Source organism: Petaurus breviceps, unplaced genomic scaffold (genome assembly GCF_028583685.1).
Source record: "Petaurus breviceps papuanus isolate PSGF00001 unplaced genomic scaffold, PetGlider_PUasm1.0 490, whole genome shotgun sequence".
Classification (NCBI taxonomy): Eukaryota; Metazoa; Chordata; class Mammalia; order Diprotodontia; family Petauridae; genus Petaurus; species Petaurus breviceps.
In genome coordinates this window covers 30,342,232-30,363,156 of record NW_027186352.1, presented here as the reverse complement: position 1 = coordinate 30,363,156, position 20,925 = coordinate 30,342,232, and the positions used below count along the sequence as shown (strand labels likewise).

The 20,925-nt window shown below is 40.2% G+C and overlaps 2 protein-coding genes across 5 annotated transcripts in view; one reads left to right on the top strand and one right to left on the bottom strand.

Annotated features, from left to right (window-relative positions):
* The window catches only part of CTNNA3 (catenin alpha 3), a 2,053,326-nt gene that overhangs the window by 710,737 nt on the left and 1,321,664 nt on the right, over window positions 1-20,925 (top strand). The gene's annotated exons all lie outside the window — the stretch shown is intronic.
* The window catches only part of LRRTM3 (leucine rich repeat transmembrane neuronal 3), a 242,504-nt gene that overhangs the window by 109,313 nt on the left and 112,266 nt on the right, over window positions 1-20,925 (bottom strand). Inside the window, exon 3 of one of the 2 annotated variants that reach the window (XM_069101884.1) lies at window positions 15,217-17,718. The exons of the other annotated variant lie outside the window; for it this stretch is intronic. Coding sequence (XP_068957985.1) covers window positions 17,698-17,718 — 21 coding nt within the window. The 3' untranslated portion in view covers window positions 15,217-17,697. Of the gene's footprint in view, window positions 1-15,216; window positions 17,719-20,925 lie in introns of those variants that run through there. 2 annotated transcript variants of the gene reach the window in all.

The window sequence follows — 20,925 nt, the reverse complement described above, 5'->3', positions numbered from 1 at the left end:
GAGTTTATTGCTATAAAATACTAGCTCTCATTATTATTATTGCTGAGCTGAGTGGTCTAATGGATAGACCTCTGGACATGGTGTCACAAAGGCATGAGTTCAAATGCTGCCTCACCCACATAATACTAGCTGGGTGACCCTGGGTAAATCTCTTGCACATATGCATCTGTAAAAATGAAGATTATAATAGCATCTACCTCAAAGCGTTGGTGTGAATATCAAATGACATGACCTATGTAAAATACTTTGCAAACCTTAAAGTTATTTTTAAAATTTCTTATTTTTAAAAACTTTTCAAACCTTAAAGTTCTGCATAAATGCTAGTTATTGTCATTATTAATCAACTTGACATCTCTCTGTGGAAAATTTTCACTCTTTCTAGGGCTCTAACAAGTGTCTGAGGTGAGGTTTGAACCTGGGTCTCCTGACTTTCTGTCTAACACTTGACCAGTTATGCCGCCCAACCTTCTAAATGTTAAAAATACCAGTTGAGATTCTGTCCTAAAGAAAGACAGTGTGGCTCATCATCTCTACCTCTCCTTTTCCTTCCATCTTCTGTTGCTCACTTAAGCCCAGTTTTCTCCTGATCTCTGTGTCCTCTCTAAGACTGTTTGCTCCTTCTCTTACTTTCCGCTTCCAAGAAACCCAGTCAACATCCCCCTGGGGAATAGAGGAGTTGGCATACTCTTTGCTCCTCATCACCAATTGTAGACCCCTTCCCTCTACCATCCTTCACTGGCTACTTCTCCTCCCTAAAATTTTGCTCCATCCCGCCCAGAGCCTTGTTGCTGTCACCTATGGACCTGTAGGTCACTCTCCCTCCTCCCCAGTAAGTTCAATGTCTGGCTCACAGTTTCCTATTCCACTTCAATTTCTTCCCCTTTAAACACTCATTTTTTCCTCCGGCCTGCCTCTTACAATCATTTAGCCTCTGGTTCCACTCTATCTCCACCATAAGAGAAGTGGTCATACCTTCAATGCTCAGCCGAACCCCCATTTCATTTGGATTTGCCCAAGACACAAGGGTCCCAACTTTAGAGGTTGGTAAAAATTGAACTTTTTGGTTTACCCAATGAATTTTCTTGGGTTCCACCCATCTCCACCTCTCTGTGTTTTTTTCTTAAATTTTCACAGCACAATTAACATGGCCAACATTGCAGGACTGTAGTTTCATCACCATGAGCCATGTAAGGAACCTTAAGGGACCTTCACTGTCCTCCACTGGGCACGGCCTTATTGCTTCCTTCCCACTAGCTCAACCAAAGTGCTCTAGTCCTGGAAATGACCAGGCCTGAACCTCTTGGCTTCCTCAAGTAATTGGAATAACTATGTTGTACTTGGAAGGCTAAACAAAGTCCATTTTAAAGGGGCGGAGAAGGCAGAATGCTAAGAAAACACCCCAACAGTTTTAATTAGCATCAGACTTCACATAAGGGGCTCAGGAATAGAAAGTATTGTATATCACCCATGGAATCACAAATCTCCAGCTGAAAAGGAACTCAGCCCAACCTCCTTCACTTTACATATGGGGAAACTGAGGCCTAGAGAGGATAAATGACTTGGCAAAATAATGTCGGTACTAAGCATCAGGGATAGGATTGGAACTCAGGGCCTTAGACGCCAGAGCCAGTGCTTTTTTCCATTATACTTATTTTCATTTTGTCTCTGTGTCTCCAGTACCTAGCACAGTGCTTGGCACGTAGGATCATAGATTCAGAGTTGGAAGAGCCTTCAGTGACCATTTCATCTAGAGAGATGAAGAAATCAGCCACATCTTAGAGAGGGAAAGAGATTTGCCCCAGATCACACAGGTAGGAGTCATGAAAGGAGGGATTTGAACCCAGGACCTCTGAATTCAGAGTCAGGGTTCACTTAACCATGATTACTGAATTTAATCCAATTGGATTAGTGCTTTCTAATGTATTAACATCCTTCCCCAAATGTGGCACAGAGAAATGAATACAGAGCTCCCAGGGAGCAGCTCTCATACCGCCTGATGAATGCTATTTCACAGTTGAAATGACGTGAAATCTTTCAGTGCGGCCTCCTTTTTTCAGCTCTCCCTCTTTACTGTTTCCCTCACAGCTCTGCCACTCTTAGCCTAGAAGCAGTTTCATGGGGGATGGATGGGGCCTGGCAGTCACCTACTCTGCCTCCTTTGTGGTCCATCAAATATGTATAGCATTTCAATTAGCACCACATCCCGGTTGAGGAAGAACTTGGTTTTTTAAAATTGAAAACTACTAAAGAAAGAATTTTAATTTGATCTTCATGCCATCATTCACAAGGGATGCTGAATAGACCTATCACCTCTTTCTGACCTTCCACTGGGAACCATCTGTCCCAGGAAACAAAATGAAAAAGTGGAGACATGGTCTACAATCTCTTTTCTTCTATTATTCAGAAACAAACAAACCAACCAAACCATGTGTTACTTCTTTGCCACTGGACAGTATCAAACAGAAAATGTAGGACATTCTAGAATTTGTGGGGAGACTGTAACTCAAGCCAGATGGAGTCCCATTTCTTGTCCTGGTGAGCTTCACCTGCCAGCAGAAGCTGGAGGCTTTGGGTCATCAATCTTAGCTTAGCTGTTTCCCAACTTTGCATATACCTTTCCTGCCCAATCTGTGCTTTTCCTCCTGGAATACTTCAATTACCTGGGAGGAAGGGGATTTACATTTGGGCTTGTTGTACCTGTCATTAACAAGTGAAGCAGAAGATGAGAATTGCAGGTTTTCCTAGAACTGAGAGCAACCAGAGTCACTTTATAAAGAAGAGAGGTTGCAGACGGTAGAAGGAAGGCTAGCATACTCATCATTTGCCTGTCCCTGTGCCCAGAGGCACTGACATTCTGCTGGGCTAAGCCAGTTTTGCTGACTCCTTTGACTTTGCCCAGGACTGTTTCTGGAGTCTAATATCAGAGTGGGGTGGGATGGTGAGAATGGAAATGGAAGGAGTCGTTATGGCCCAGTGGATGGTAATGAGTCAAGAAGAACTGGTTTTAATACTGTAGCTTTGCTAACATCTCTCCAACTCTTTCAGCTTCATTCTCCTTTTCTGTAAGATGGGGGTAGTGATAGTATTTATGTAGCTTTTGAAGGTTGACAAAGTACCTTACATAGATTATCTCATTTTATCCTCTCAACAACCCTGTTGTTAAGGTGCTATTATTATTACCATCATACAGATGAGGAAACTGAGGCAGAGAGAAGTTAAGAGATTGGCCCAGAGTCACAAAGGTAATAAGTTTCTGAGTTAGGAATCAAACTGAGGTTTTCTTGACTCTAAGTCTTTGCCACTTATCTGCTTCATGATTCAATGATAAATATTATGTCTTTACATATTATACCTACTTAGGAGTAACTAGGTGGCTCAGTGGATAGACTGCCAAGCCTGGAGTCAGGGAGACTCATCTTCCTGAGCTCAAATCTGTCATCAGTCACTTACTAGCTGTGTGACCCTGGGCAAGTCACTTAACCCTGTTTGCTTCAGTTTCCTCATCTGTAAAATAAGCTGAAGAAGGAATTGGCAAACTATTCCAGTACCTTTGCCAAGAAAACCCCAAAAGGGATCATGAAGAATCAGACGTGACTGAAAAACAAGTACAAAAACAAAACAATACCTTCTTAAGAGGGTCATGGCAAGTATTCTCTGACGTTATGTGCACATATAGATGACTTGCCTTGTGATTTCAATGATGTAGGAAATTCCCTCTCCAAATGAAGATCTGTGCCTGCTTTACAGCTAAAGGGTGGCAGTGACTTGCCTGGGGGCAAGTACAGGATAAATGACTTACCCAGGGTAATACAGCCAGTGCGTGTCAGAGGCAGGACTGCAACCAGGTACTTCCTGACCCTGGGGCAGGCTCTTGATCACTACATTATGCTGTCTCATGTATCCATATCTATTCATTGATTTCTATCTATATGAATATGAATATACATATATTAATATATACACACATTAATATAAGTATATCCATATATCTAACATGCATACTTATATAGGGTATCCCAAAAGTCTTAGTGAAGTTTAAAGCTTTAATGCCTTAAAACTCCATTAAATTTCTTTGAGACTCACAGGGGAAATGCACATTTATTCAAACACACTCTTTAGATTCTTGTCTCTCTTTGTCTCTCCTCTCTGTCTCTGATTCTGCATTTCTGTTTCTCTCTGTTCCTCTATCTCTGTCTCTGTCAAATGATCCTTTGTTAATTAATTAATTATTAATTAATATTATTTATTAATTGCACCCTTGACCCATTTGTGCCCCACCATGATCATTGGCTATTTCTTCATTTTGAAATGATTTCGCTTTTCCTTGCATATGTTTTGTATTTGTTTTTGCTCATTTTTAAATACCTTGGATCTTCCCAGTAGGATAAAAAGTCCTCTGAAGGCAGGGAAGCACATCTTTTGATCTCTGATCCTCATAACCTAGCCCAGGGCCTGCCCGTAGAAAGGGCTCATGAAATAGTAACTTGAATTGGGAGTCAGGGAGGCCTGAGCTCAAGTCTGGTCCCTGACATATGCTGGCTGTGTGACCCTGGTCAGGTCCTTAACCTCTCAGTGGCCCAGGGTACTGGCTTTGACTGTAAATTGCAGTTGTCCATGGGTAGAAGATCATTTATCACTAGACCCAGGAAATCACAGATCAGTTAGTTAGTCATAAAGCATTTATGTAATTCTTCCTTCGTGCTGGGCACTGTGCTAGGTTGGTGAGGACCCAAAGCAAGACAAGACCGGTTTCTGTTCTCTAGGGGATCACCAACTAACATGGCAGATGTGTGGGGTGGAGCCCCAGAAGGATAACATGCAAACAAAGTATATTCAAGAAATATGCAGAGAGATGGTAATTTCAGAAAGCAGAAGCAGCAAAGGATCCTGGGAAAGTCTCCCTGCAAAAGTTGGGATTTGAGTTGAGTGTTGGAAGAAGCCAGAGAAACTAAAAGGCAAAGGTGTGTGTGTGTGTGGGGGGGTGGCATTCCAGGCATAGGGAACAGCCAGGGCAAAGGCATAGAGATGAAGATTAAGTATCAGGTCTGAAGAACAGCAAAGAGGCCTGTGAAGCTGGATGATAAAGTGCATGAAGGAGGGAAAATGTAAGAAGATTAAAAAGATAGAAAGGGGCAAGTTATGAACATTTTAAATACCAAACAATTTCTGTTATTTATATCTATTTCTATGTACATGTGTGTATGTGGATGTGTATGTATGCTGTCTATGCACATGTATATAAAATCACCCAGTCAATAAACATTTATTAAGTGCCTACTGTATTCCAGGTGTTTGCATGTAGTATACACTGGTGCCTTATAAACCTTGAAGTACTAACTAGATGTGAGTTACTATTATTGTTGTTGTTACTGTGGGGATTGACACTGAAGACAGCCTGTAAGAGATTCTATTTTCAAAAACTCCAATTAAGAAATTTATCTTTTACTTCCTCTGCTTGTGTCCTCACCTCCTTTGTGACTGACATAGGGAGACAGGAAATTGACAGGGAATATGTTTCCGAACACCGGTTCTGAGGATCTGGACACATTTGGGCTTCTTTCCCAAGGCAGGGAGAACACAAAACGGGCCCCGACATCAGGAATTTTTGGCCTGGTTTTCAAGGCAACCTGATTTTGATGGTTTTTCAGGTCTTCCTCCTCTGACCATTTTAGAATTTGTATCCCTTCATGACGGTCATGGGGAGACTGAAAAGACTAGCCTACCCCTCAGAGCAAGACAAGGCAATTTAGGCAGGTGCCCTGCCACAGATGGGTCTATGAGGTGGCAGATTCACACTGTCACATTTCCAAGAGAAGGCAAGTTGTGGAGCCAAAAAGAAAAAAAAAACCCTTAGACTCTTCTTTCAGAAACTTCCATACTTTCTTTAAAGCATTTCTTTTGGGGAAGCAGCCATACATCAAACTGTCTGTCTGGTATCTGGGAGGCCTTTCTGCTCAGTCCTGACTCAAATAGTCAAATCTTGGAAGATGCCACATGGCAGAGGAATTGAAATATAATCTTGTCTTATCAGTCAAGGAAAGGACAAGGGCCAGACTCATTTTACCATTACTTAAATTTGACAGTTGTGTCTTTTTTGTTTTGTTTTTGTGAGACAATCAGGGTTAAGTGACTTGCCCAGGGTCACATAGCTAGTAAATGTGGCCAGATTTTAACTGAGGCCTTCCTGATTCCAGTGACTCTATGCACTGTACCACCTACCTGCCCCAGTATCTTAGGAAATTAATACTCAGAGATCAGACAGGTTTGGTCTTATACATAGGCATCTATGTAGTATGGTTTGGAAAGAACTGACAGAGATCAATTATCCTGAGATTTCTACCCTCTGTGGTCCTCCACAACATGGCAAAAAGGGCAGAAATATGGCACAGGCATCAAGAAGACTTCAGTTCAAGTCTTGTCTTTGACATATACAGACTGTATGACCCTGGGCAAGTCACTTAACCTCTAATTGTTCCAAGAATCTCCCTAATACTCTAAATTGTAATAATAATAGCTGGAGTTGATATAGTGCTTTGAAGTTTGAAAAGCCCTTTGCATATATCCTCTCCAGCTGGAATCTCCCAACCGTCCTAGGAGGTAGGTGCCATTATTGTTTCCATTTCACAGGCTAGGATCTTGAGGCCAAAAACTAAAGTAGCTTGTCCAGTCTCACAACTATTATGTGTCTCAGATAGGCTTTGAACTCAGGTCTTCCTGGCTAAGGCCAGCATCTGAGGCCCGCTACTACCTAGGTATTTTGTAGAATCATTGCCACCTGGTAAATGGATTTCCTCAATGCAAGTTTCCTATACAAAGAATCCCATGTCTAAACCAAAATAATAATATTGACAGTGACACAATGATAATAATTTTTAAAAGCACTTGCCTTTGATATATAGTGATATAGTGGATTAAATATAGGCTTGCCATTGGTAAGACCTGACTTCAAATCCCCACTCTAATACTCACTAGCTGTGTGATCTTGGACATGATTCTTTAATTTAATTTAATGTCTCTGAGACTGCTTTCTCAGCTGCAAAATGAAGATAATACTAATTGTTTACCCACCTCACAAGGTTGTGTGGGACTTAAATGAGACTCATACAACTAATATAACCGTCTTCCTGTCATACGTGGGTAGCTACCTGTAAATTGGTATGCAGAGGACAGCCATGTTGGTTGTATGAAAGAGGGTGAAAGAGCCCCAAGGAAAAAAAAAACATTTCCAGCTCCACAATATTGGAGATCCAACTAGAGGTACAATCCTAGATGTAACCATGGTGGCATGCTGCTTCCAGTTTCCCAGCTAGTGTGGAATAAAATCTGATTCTGGCTGGGCTGAGGCATTTGCACAGTCCATTAGGCCTCTCTAAAGTGAAGGGGATGCAGCAATGATGTTATATCACCTTTTGAGAATCTTCACTACCAAATGAGAGTTAATGATGGCATTCTGTTAGTGGCCTTTGGACAGAACTGTGCCTTATGAACAGCTATCTAATTATAATTCATGTAATATCTAATGATTACATTTTATTCAGTAATGACAAATCTCATTAAGAGTACATTTAGAGCAAGAGTCTAAGCTTGTGCTATTTCTGAAGAGCTTAGCCTGAAGTTTTGACATTTGTCTTATTTCATAATATTTTCCATCACCCGCTGGCTAGTCCAGTCAAGCTGGTCTGGAAGCTATTTCCCATGCAGAATATTTCATTTCCTCCTTTTATGCATTTGCCTAGGTTGTCCCCCCTGCCTAGAATGCCTCTCTCCTCATTGCCCACTCTTTGAAACCTTTACTTTCCACAAGGCACAGTCACTGCGGCTCCTACATGAAACCCCTCCTGACACTTGCCCAACATCCTCTGTTGCTGGTGCTTTCTCCCTTGCAGTGAAATTACCTCATAATTACTTCTCTCTGTTCACATTGCTTCCTTCCAGTGGAATATAAGTTTTTGAGGAGAGGAATGAACTTTTTTTGTCTTTGTATCTCTAGAGCATAGTTTATAGTGCTATGGAGATGGAAGGCACCTAATTAACATTGAGTCTAGCTGAATTCAATTTTACTCACCTTGTTCTAAATATGTCTTCATTTTAATGAAATAGAAGTTTATTTGCAGAAATATCACACCTCTATGGATATATATATATATATTATGTGTATATTTCTCTTCCTTCCTCTCTCCTTTTTTCTCTCCATTCTCTTTTCTTCCTTCCTCTCTGCCTCTTTATTTTTCTTCTTTCCTTTCATTTTTCATTCCTCCTTCCCTTCTTTACTTCCTTTCTTTTCTTTCTTTCTACCTTTTTTCATATACCTATATAGTTATATACATTCTTCCCCCCCCCCGCCCCCAACACATATTTGCTAGATAGGAGGCAGTCTTTGAGATGCAAAAATGTGGGCTTAAAACCTGCCTTTGACATACACTAATTGTGTAACCTTAAGCAAAGTAATTAATGTCTACATATTACATTTTAGTTTTCCATCTGCTCTGGCAAGAGAAATCCCACATGGAATGTTCTTCACAGTAATGAAATCACATTTTTAAAACACATGTTTAGGTGTATGTGTGTGTGTGTTTGTATATGTTTGGTTATATATGTAAGTCTTCAGGGTTTCTCCATTGATAGCTCAGCCCCTTGGTCAGGACCAAGGACAGCAACCAGGGCTCCTGAAACAAACCAGAAATTTGCTGTTCCCCCTTCCCCCATCAAAGCCAGCTCCCACATAGACACTTTGCTTTTGTACGTTCTGACAATTGCAGGCACAGAATGTCATAAATTCAAGCAAATGAAGGGGCCAGGCTTTCACAACCTTAAAGAGGGATGCTCTCCACATAGAAATAGCTATTATCTGTAGCTTGAATCTGCTGACAGCATTACTGAAGGCTCTTTCATTAAGCCCATTATTATATTATGTTAGTTCATTTTAAACATAAAATCTATCACAGTGCATTCCCCTAACTTTTCTTTCAAAGTGGATTATGTAGTAGATAAAAACTGACCTTGGTAAGGGTATCAACAGCTGATTACTAACTGACTTTGGTCTTTGAAGATATTATCAATGAAATGGAATTGTTGTTGGGAGTGAGCCTTGGCTAAATAGATTAGCGACTGGTATCCTTAGGGGGGTAATCTCTAGAAAATGGCACCTCCTACTGTCTTTAAATAGTGTTCCCCAAGAGCAGTGAACTCAAGGAGGGATAATTGAAGGATAGCATGCTACAATAGAAAGGGAAATTCAGAAGACCTGGGTTCAGATCTCAGGTTTGCTGCTTGTAGGCCATGGGTAAGTCATTTAGGTTCTTTTAGTTGGTTTCTTGAATCATAAAATGGTATTTGAGCTGACTTCTGAGGTCCTTTCCAGCTCCAAATCTGTGATTTGCAATCCTGTGGTCAAGAATGTCTTCCTTCCATAGCTAGAGTGATACTTAGATGGGAATGAGAAAGCTTATTTAATTTGTTAAAGGTAATTTAAGAGAGACATGCATTATTGTATGATAGCTTTTTTTTTAAGGGCCGAGGGGACAAATTGGTAGATAGAATATCTTCTTTTTCTCTCTGTTCAATGTGCTTTGTAACTATAGCTTTCACTCTGCCTTGCATGTATTCTTCACAAATTATGTGGAAATGACTTTTTTTAAAGAGAGGTGAGGCAATGCAGCATAGTGGAAATTGTGCTGGACTCAGCCAGGAAATCTTGAGGACGTAGGGTGATGTATTGGAAAATGTACTAACTTTGGAGTCAGAGAACTTGAGTCAAATACAACCTCACCCACTGAATACTTATTGGAACCTGGGGAAATCACTAGACCTCGCTGTACCTCAGTTTCCTGGTCAGCAAAATTAGGGGCAGCTATATGGTGCAGTAGGTAGAGTGTCATGTCTGGAGTCAGGAAGACTCATCTTTGAGTTCAAATCTGGTCTGAGACACTGGCTACCTGTGTGACCCTGGGCAAGTCACTTACTGCTATCTGCCTCAGTTACCTCAGAAGGAAATGGAAAAGCCCTTTTCTGAAATGACTGAAGAACAACAAAACATGAAGAAATTTGACTTGACAACTTCTAAGATTCTTTATAACTTAAAGTCAATAATTCTTTGATCTCTAAGATCATGTCACACTTTGAAATTTTATAATTTTATCAACTATATTTCTAAGTCTTATTATTATTAAATGAGGCTTGTTATCTAAAGACTCTAATAGTTAGCCGGAAGTCAGGAAGACTAATCTTTCTGAATTCAAATCTAGTCTCAGACATTTATTAGCTATGTGACCCTGGGCAAGTCACTTCACCATGTTTGCCTCTGTTTCCTCATCTGGAAAATGAGCTGGAGGAGAAAATGGCAAACCACTCCAGTATCTTTGCCAAGAATACCCCAAATGGGTCACAAAGAGTCAGACTTGACTAAAATGACTGAAGTGGTTAGCCTAAGATTAGAAAATAAAGATTCCATTTGTAAAGGGATAACTCAGTTCTACAAACATCTATGAAATCATTATGTAGAATAACTCACTTAAAAAAAAAGAAACATTTAATTCACAGTATCTCCATGAAATAGGTGGTTAAAAGTATTTTCTAGATCATTTTACAGATAAATGCTCTGAAGTTAAGTGGCCAGCCAATGGATTGGAGCCAGGATAGTTGTTTTGATAGCAGACAGCCTGCATGGCATTGGACACTTGTGGAAAGAGAGCTGCATCTGGAATCAGGAAAGACTTGAGATCATACCCTACCTTCAACCCTGCCTATCTGTGTGACCTTGGTGAAGTCCCTACCTGGTTCTCTGCCTCATTTTCCTCATATATATATAGCACTGAATATAGAGCTCTTGTGAGAATGAAAGGAAATCATATGGGTAAAGTACTTTGCAAGCTTTAAAGTTCTGTGTAAATGGTAGCTATGATTATTGTGCCTATATCTGCTTCCTGTTTATGTATTTTTCTCACACCTATGATATCTCCATATAAAGCAATGTTCTCACCTTTGGGAATAGGAAGGAAAGAAGGAAGGAAGGAAGGAAGGAAGGAAGGAAGGAAGGAAGGAAGGAAGGAAGGAAGGAAGGAAGGAAGGAAGGAAGGAAGGAAGGAAGGAAGGAAGGAAGGAAGGAAAGAAGGAAGAGAGAAATAGAAAGAAAAGGAAATAAGATGGTGTGAATCTGTATCCTCAAGGAGCTTATAATCTAATAAATGTACACAAATAACTCCAATGTAAACTAGAATTTATTGATCAGAGATGAGTGTCAAACATCCCCTTGTTTTCTAAGTCAGACCAATGAAGTATTCAGTTTGCTTAAAATGAAAGGGACCTAGACTTTATTCCTTACTCTTCTATTTACTAGTTATGTACCCATGGACAAATCCCTTCCCCTCTCTGGGCCTCAGTTTTGTGATCTGTAAAATGAGGGTCTTGGTTTAGATCTCTGAGATGACCTTCTTTCACCTTCCTTCCAGTCTTCCTCCTCTTTAGAGGTAAATTTTCATGGAGTGCTTGACATCTTTAAGATGATTTTACAGTTCAACCTTCTCTAGCAATTCAATTTTATACCCTCTTCTTCATCATTTTCCATTTCACTCTCCCTACTCCACCTTTTGTCTCCTATAAAAATGGGACTAAATGGCGCTGACTGAGTACTTGGTCAGTTTCCAGTTAGTTGGGCATGAATAATAGACAAAGGCTAGAAATCTTAAATTACATTTGTAATTGCCTCAATCTTAATGAAGCAGCATTCTAATCCTTTGGTTGCATTCATTATGTTCTCCCCATAGATTTTCATTGCAAAATTTCAGATTTAGGTTACTGAGCCTGGGTGTGAGATTGCTGGTCTTAAATTAAAATATTTGTTTGGAAGTTGAATGAGAAAATGTGCATTGGGACTAGGGAGATTGGAGTCCTAGAGAATGACCTAAGATTATCATAGTATGGGACTTGGACCAAGTGGCTCAGTGCTGATCCTCAGTTTCCTTTTCCAAAAAAAAAATCAGCATTTAGATTCAAAGGTCACTTCCAGAGTTTTAAAAAAAATCCCTATTATATTGGGATTGTACTCATGTTTTGTAGTTATAATATTTTTGCTTTAACTATAGAAATTCAAAATTTTATTTCTTTTTGTTTTAAGAAAAAAATCTTCTTGTAATATGGATAGCTGGTCAGATGCTTTCCAATTGCTTGCTGGCTCTCTCTCCCACTATCATTTTCATAATAACTCTCCTCCTTTTTACAGGCTGCTCTGTCTTTACTTAGGTAGCAACAGGAAGTCTCTGACCCAATTTGCCCAAATCAGTGAGCATTTATTTATCACCAACCTTGTGCAGAGTACATAAATTGGCAACTTTATGTTTCATGGGATTATAAATCAGAACCCAGCCTTGGAGTCAGATGAAACTGGGTTCCAGTCTTGCCCCTGCCTCACACTGGTTGTATGAGCTCAATTACTTGGAGAATTCTCTAGTCCAAGGGTGGGGAACCTGTGACCTCAAGGCCACATGTGGCCCTCTAGGTACTCAAGTACAATATTTGACTGAATCCCAAACTTCACCTAACAAATTCCCTTAATAAAATATTTGTTCAGGGAAGTTTAGATTCAGTCAAAGGGCTACACTTGAGGATATAGAAGGCCACATGTGTCCTTGAGGTCACAGGTTCCCCACCCCTGTTAATACTTTAAATTACAGAACATCTGCTTTGATTGAGTAAATTTCCCAACAGGGAGTTCTTTCTCACACCAATGAAATCATATATCTGAATCAAAAAATGGTGCTAGGTGCTTTCTGCCCCACTCACATCACAACGCCTCATCAATACTTCCCTCACCACCAGAGTGTGAATGTATTACTAAATTGAGGCAGGGAAGTAACCACAGTTATCTCATCTTACCCACTTATTTTCTTGATAGCGAAATCAAAGCCCATAGATTCCCTCTCTCTGCCCTCCTCATTGAGGAAAACACTTGTGTCAAGGTAGACAGAAAGGGAGCTACTTTATATCATATTTTTTAAAATAAGTGAGTGATTGATCAGATTTCTCCTATCCTACTTCTTCACTCACACGTCCTTCCAGGAACAATGATGATATATGATCATTCTGAGGCAGAATCAGAGAATTTTAATGTTGGATTCAGGTCTAGATCTACGTCTGACCCTCAGGCACCAGAAGTTGTTGTCATTTCTGTTGTGTCTAACTCCTTGTGACCCTATTTCTTGGCAGAGATATTAGAGTGATTTGTCATTTCCTTTTTCAGCTTATTTTATAGATGAGGAACTAAGGCAAACAGAGTAAAATTACTTGGCCAGGGCAAGTATTTGAGGCTGGATTTGAACCCAGATCTTTTGACTCCAGGCTCTATCCATGGTGCCATTTAATTGCCTAGTACTGCACCAGCAGTTACTTTATTGCTTATCAGGATGTCAGGATAGTGAGTCTACTCACATATTTCTATTTCCCCCTTCCTCTTCCCCAGAGTACCCACTTCCATTTAAAAAACAAAAACATTTCCATTTCTATACAATTCAGAATGAAACCATTAACCTACAAAATGTACTCATTTTCCACTGAAGTCTTGCTCTGATGCCCTGTGTGGTATGGAAATAGCTTTATATTTTTGGAGACTTTCAGCAACCCAAGCTCTGGAAACTTGCATAGTTTTGGATATTGACCCAGTTATGGACTGTTCCTGTCTTCTGAGGACTAGCCTAGATGAGCGCAGAGAAGCATAACATTAAGTTAACCTCAGGGTCACAGACTTTTTTGGACATGGAATTCCCAATGATTCTCTACTAAGATGTAGAGGTGATGTTATTGGCATTGATAAAGGTTTTGTCTACATGGATGAAATCACAGATCCTTAGAATATTGAAGTTTCACAAACAGAGGTTTTGATTGTCTCAAAAGTTTTCTTCAATAAACCAGTCTCTACCATCTGTTATTCTTTTAACCCCCAAATTTAGGTCTCTGGAATTAGTAGAAATGCTGAGGGAACAGGCTAAGTAAACAATGTATTCCTTGGGTGATATTAAAGCCTCAGTAGTTTTAATTGTGAAAAACAACTACGCCACAAATTAAACCATTAGCAAGATGAATGCTTCGGCTGGATTAAAGTTGATGGAGCAATGACTGGTACAATCCAGTTACTGATCTGGAGTCCATTTCAATAATCAGATGACCTTGGATGCCTTTTAATGAACACTTCTGAATAGATTTCTATTATGAGTCTGGAAAGGGGTTTCGGTAAGCAGAGTCAGCATTCACATTTGGAAACTGATGGTGAAATCAAATGCATCTGTCAGCAGTCTGAAACTGGAATGCACAGGAAATGCCAAAACTGAGAAACTGGCAACATGAGAAGATGGTAGAGTACAAAGAACTCTGCGTTTTCTAGCCAAACTAAGACCCATTTATGTAAATTAACCCCACACCCAAATTTTATGTCTTCTGAAAGGTCATTTCCAAGTTGACATTTAATCAGATTTCTTTTGTCATCTAAAGTGTTCTATATCTGAGTATAAGTTCTCACCAGATAAGGATCAGGATAAGGATGAGGAATAGTAATAAATGAAGTGGATGGAGACATTTCAGGGCAGACTAGTCCATGATGGGAAGTAATGCCTTCCTTCCTATGAAATGCACTTGAGGTTGAAAATAACAATTGCCAAATGATCAAATGACCATGAATCATGGTGCATTAATGAAATATTAATCCCAAGGAATCCTGGGTTCAGTTCTATCCTGGAGAATCAGAACACACTTTCTTCAGATAGCCAGTGGCTGAAAATTCGGCTTACAGGCTTCATTTCATGAAGGCATTTCTTGAGTAAACAATCCATGGTGTAATTCAAGAAAAGGATGGAAAGTCTTTCAACAGGGAAATTGTAAAGCACAAGATGATAGTGTTGCTGCTGACAGAAACAAAACTTTGATGAATGGGGTATTTGGGTGCAAAGCATCTTCATGCAGCTGATGAGCTCAAAGAAGTATATACCCATAGACCTTTCTTTAGAGACCACAGGGCCTCTAGGACAACTCCAGATTTCTTAGTATTGCAGAGCCAGGCAGGTTGTCCACTCTTGATGCCTCCCTCTCCCCCCTAGAAGCTGTCCCTACCCACCATGATGGGTAAATTTTAACAACTTTAAAATTAATTTTAATTTAGTAGTTTTGTAATATACCCTGAGATTGAAATGAAGACTAGGAGACAGAAGATCTGATTTCTGGTTATGACCTGACTACAGACTGTGTAACTGCGAGTGATTCACTTGCTTTTTCTGTGCCTTGGTTTCCTCAGCTGTAAGATGAAGGGGTGGGGCTAGATGTCTTGAGTTTTTTATTTTTTTTCTGCTTTCAGTAGTTGGCATTTTTGGCCATTTTCTCTTTACGACAATCTGGTCAGCTAGGTGTTCTTATCATCACTCCCATCTTACAAATGAGGACACTGAAGGTTAAAGTGTGTAAGTAGCTTGCTCCACGGTCTTACCATTAGTCATACTAATAGTAATCATATTAGCATTTGCATAGTGGTTTGGGTTTGCCAAGCACTTTATATGCAATATCTCATTGGATCCTTACTACAATGCAGGTCAAAGTCAAGGTGAAATTCCCCTACACTATATCTATCGGCTTTCATTTTGTGCCAAAGTTGTTGATTTATTGTCTCTCTAGTGACAGCATATGTGAATTTCAGGATAAGTTATTTTTTTTAAGCAATTGGGATTAAGTAACTTGCTCAAGGTTACACGGCCAGTTATTTTTTGTGTGGGTGCCAAGTGTCTGAGGCCGGAACCGATCCCGGGTCTCCCGACACCGGGGCCAGCACTCTTACTCACTGCGCCACCTGGCCGCCCCAGGATGAGTTATTTCTAAAAGAGTGAGCACAGGGGAGAATTATTCAATAAAGGTTCATTATAGTCCTACTATGGGCCAAGAACTAAGCACAGGAGATACAAAGAGACAAAGATAGTCCCTGTTCTCAAGAAGTTTATATTCAAATGGGGGAGACAGTCTACAAATTAAGATATATAATCAAGCTTTAGGCAGGAGATACCCAATCAGTGATAATGGAGGGAAGGCACTAGCATTAAGGAAGATCTGGAAAGACTTCTCATAGTTGATGGGAATTTACCTGTGAGCTTAAGGAAGCTAGGCTGGAGGTGGGGACTATAAGAGCAATAGAACTATTAAAATGCTAAAAACAAAAAAACAAAACACAATACTACCATCCCTGGGGAGACAAAATAACTTGCCCATGGTCATGTCAATGATAGAGGTGGAATTTCACCCCAGGTCTTCCTGAATCCAAGCCCCATACCCTATCCACAGTAGCTGGCTAGCTTTAGAGTTCTGACACCTCTCCAATTGTCCTTATGCCCCCCAAACTCTGATTGCAAGCTCTTCCAATGGAGAGAGATAAAAGGTGATTGTATCTTGTTGTCCCTTATATTATACACTTGACCTGCCAGATCTAAGCCATAGAATGGAATAAAATCCAACAAAACAAATCCGTGACATCATCATCATCTCTCCCTCTACCACCCCCCTTTAAAGCTAGTCTTTCCTCCATTGATTATCACTGGTGGGTTTTCTCCTGCCTCTAGCTTGTTTGTATATTTCACATAATACTCACCTCCTCTTATTCTGCGATGCAGCAACACTGGCTTCCTTGTTGCTCTCGTGACACACTCCATGTCTGCTCCAGGCATTTGCACTGAGGTTTCTTATGCCTGGAATGTTCTTGCTCCTCACTCCTGTCTCTGAGCTTCCTTTCACTTCCTTTCGATCTCAGTGAATAGTCTGCCTTCTACAAGAGGCCCTTCGTGGATCCCCCTATTGTGCCTTCTCTCTGATACCACCTTCCATTCGCCCTGCATATCCACATAATTGTTGTAATGTCTCCCTCATTTGATCCCTTGAAATGAGGGCAGGGAATAGCTTTTGTTCTTTTTATTTTGTTTAACCTTTGTATTCCCAACACTCAGAATATTGCCTCACCTGTTGGTTTTGTTCAGTTGTTTTTAATCATGTCTGACTCTGTGACACCATTTGGGGTTTTCTTGGCGAAGATACTGGAGTGGTTTGCCATTTCCTTCTACAGCTCATTTTACAAATGAGGAAATTGAGGCAAATAGGGTGAAGTGACCTGCCCAGGGTCACAAAACAAGTAAGTAAGTCTGAAGCAAGATTTGAACTCAGGAAGATGAATCTTCCTGACTCTAGGCCTTCACATACAGTAGGCAATTAATAGCATTCTACTTATTGACTGACTTTTGTTTTTGAATTTTTTTTATATCTTTGATAATATTTGCTAATTAGAAAATGCTGAGGAGATATGAATGGTGCCAAACTCTTTATTCTTTGACCTGTTCTTCCCCCATCCCCACCTTCAGTTAGCCTTGCATGGGCTAGAAAACCCTTGTTATTCCCTGATCTCCTTTCCCTCTTTTTATTTATTTTTCTTTTTGGAGGGCAATTGGAGTTAAGTGACTTGCCCAAGGTCCTACAGCTGGTTAAGTTTTAAGTGTCTCAGGCCAGATTTGAACTCAGGTCCTCCTGGCTCCAGCACCGATGCTCTATTCACTGTGCCACCTAGCCACCCCTCCTTTCCCTCTTTTTAATTTTAGAATGCAAAAACACTGCACATATTAAGCTTTTTCTTCAGTGGCATTAGCTCTTCAGAGGCAAAGTATTATAAAATCCAGTGTGGTTTGTCATGCTTCATGTGTTTGACATTGAGCCCTGGAAAGAGAGTGGGAGAGAATTATCCTTCTCCTACTATAGATCTGCACATCAGCACTGATGCAAGGGTCCTGAGTTCATCTTGCTCTAAGTAAGCACCTAAGCTCTAGCTAGCTGCTTATCTGGACCTTAGCTTAATTATTTTCCCATTTTGGGAGGGCTGGCTTGAACTGCAGGCCCTTGAGTCTCTTCTGCATTTTTTATTCCATTTGGTCTTGAAATAGTGGGGATGAATGCTCGCCTCTCTTAGCCTGCTATTTATTAAGAGTTCAGCTCACCTCCACCCCCATTCTTCTTCTGCTGTACAACTAGGAATTGTAGAGATGGTTGATAATTGAGTTAAGTATTTGGTGTGGGAGGATGGGAGTGGGGGGTTATTGATTTATTTTCTAAAAAAACTCAAGCTGAGCCTGATTCCAGTTATAAAGCAGACTGATTTGTCACTCTCTGAAACCAATTTTGAATTTAACCAAGAGTATGATTAAGCATGGTCACTAACACATTTATTTATGATCATTTGTTTGATAGAATGTAAACTCCTTGAGAACAGTGATTCTTCCTCCCTGTTTCCCTCCCTCCCCTTTTTCTTCCTTCCATTCTTCAATCCTCCTTCCCTCCCCTTCTCTTTCCTTCCTTCCTTCCTTCCTTCCTTCTTTCCTCCCTTCCTCCCTCCCTTCCTTCCTTCCTTCCTTCCTTCCTTCCTTCCTTCCTTCCTTCCTTCCTTCCTTCCTTCCTTCCTTCCTTCCTTCCTTCCTTCCTTCCTTCCCCAGTACTCAGCACAGTTCTTGGAGGAAAACAAAAGCTTAGTAATTTTTTCTTGATTAGTTGTTTGATTGACTTAAAAGGACACATAAAGGTCACCAACCCAAGATATTTATCACCATATTTGAGCATGATGCCCCCAGAGTATAATTAATATCACTATATCATCTTGCCCACCACCACTATCATCATCCTTATTGGCCTTTTTCAAAGGCCTTAAGGTTTACAAATTATTTAAAATACATTACCTTGTTTGAGACTAACAACATTATGATGCAGGTAAGACTAGTACTATTAACCACTTTTCCACCCATAATAGTTAAATGACTTTTCCACAGTCTCAAAGCTAAGAAGTTTGAAGGCAGAATTTCAACTCAGGCTTTTCTGACTCCAAATTCAGTGCCCTTCATTTATGCCATGCTATATAGGAAGGGAATGAACTAGATATGTTTGAGGTTCCTCCTCACTCTAGGAATCTGTTATTTTATGATTTCATACCTAAAGAGGAAAGCAATTTGGTCAAACCCAGAGGCCTCTCTGGCTCCCTAATGCCTTAAGCATAAGAGAAAAATGCCTCTGTTTAACATTTAAAGTAACTCATGGATTGGTTCTGTCCCATCTTTCCTGATTGAGCACACTTCTTTCCTTCTCCTGTTCTTTATTTTATAGCTATGTTAGTTTCCTTACTCTTCCTGGTACAGAAATGTCCATGTTCTACCTCTTGCCTGTTTACAGGCTTCTCCTCATTCCCCAAATCAATCCTTCTTCCTCCTAAGCTTCCCTTGGCACGTAGCTTAAGACTTTCCCAACTACTTCATTTCCCACTAGAGGGTCTGCTTGGTTTCAATTTCACAAACATCATGCTTCCCCCGAGAAAAGCTCATCACCAGAAACCTCTACACCATGACAGGCTTCCCCTCCTCTGTGCATCCTCAGTACCACCTCTCTTCTCTGATTGCATGGCCAGAGGTCAGAGCTAAATCTCTCCCAAACCCTCCCTTTATAGAGGGTTCAAGATTTCCAGCCAGCTCTTCATTTTTCACCAGTGGTTCTGTCTGGTTTCCACTTATTTCAAGTGGAAAAGTAAAACATTCCCTGCTTTTAAGCTGCTCACATATGGAAGGTTTCAGCTGTGAGTCATATGGAAAGGTCCTTGTTCCTTGGGGTGCAGCAGCAAAGCTGATGACAAAGTCTTTTTAATGTCATTTCCTCTAATAAAACCATATCAGTTATTGACCAATTTAATAACACCAAGAATTTTTTGTTTTTGCTTTTTGGAGGGGGGAGGGCAGGGCAATTGGGGTTAAGTGACTTGCCGAAGGTCACATGGCTAGTAAGTGTTAAGTGTCTAAGGCTGGATTTGAGCACAGGTCCTCCTGACTCCAGGGCCTGTGCTCTATTCACTGCACCACCTAATTTCTCCTAACACCAAGAATTTGAATGAATGAATATAAAAACATAACCCCAACTACAGATAGTCCATTAATCAACAAATATTTATTGGAGCCTACTATGTGCAAGTGGCTATGCTATGAAGCTACAAAACATTGGAGCAGAGCAAGTTGATTCCCAGCAGAAAATGTCCAAAGCATTTGACTTCTAGAGGGAGGGGAGTGATGGGCACAAGATAAATTATTTTCTTGGAGGAAGTAAGTTTTAAGGTGGGGGTTAAAGAAAATGTTAGCTGTGAATTACAGATAGGACAAAATGAGGAGAAACCCAGAGGGAAAGATGACTGAGAAGGACCATTAACTTGCTTGGAACTGAGGGGTATAGAAAGTTGAGGTTGGATGAGTATGAGTGCTCAGTTGGCAAAAGAGTGTGTACACTAGACAGAAGTTTCAAGTTGATCTAATATGTAAGTGGTAGGGAGGAATATTTGGAGAAGATTGTCCTGGGAATTATGCACAGTGCAGTCTAGGAGAAAGTTTACTAAATATAAAACATACAATTCCAGTATAAGCCATGGTGCTACAGAAGAAAACAATGACTTTGGATCTTATTTTCTATGATTCTCAAAAATAGAGGTGGTGTAATTAATATTACTCAGAAATGGACAGTTATATCCCAAATCAACCCACGTGGTGACTAAAGTGTGCTCATGTGGCCAGCATGGCTGCACACATAAAGTCTTGCATTCCTAATCACAGAGGATTAATTTCTGAAGAGAACTGGTAGGAATTAGACATGGTTAGCTCCTATCAAAAATGAAATGTATCTGAGCAGAGAGCCACATGATCCATTTCTTAGAGAGAAACTAAAAATCATTACCAAATTAGAAGAATCAAAGTTGGAAAGTAGGAAAACATTTAAATTATCTGACCCAGTTAAACAAATTATTCACATCCCCAAATGAGAAATAGATAAAGGAAGAGACATCAGCATATACTCTGACCATTTCCTGGGGAAGTTTAAGTGATGTAAATCAGTTTCCAGCATGAGGAG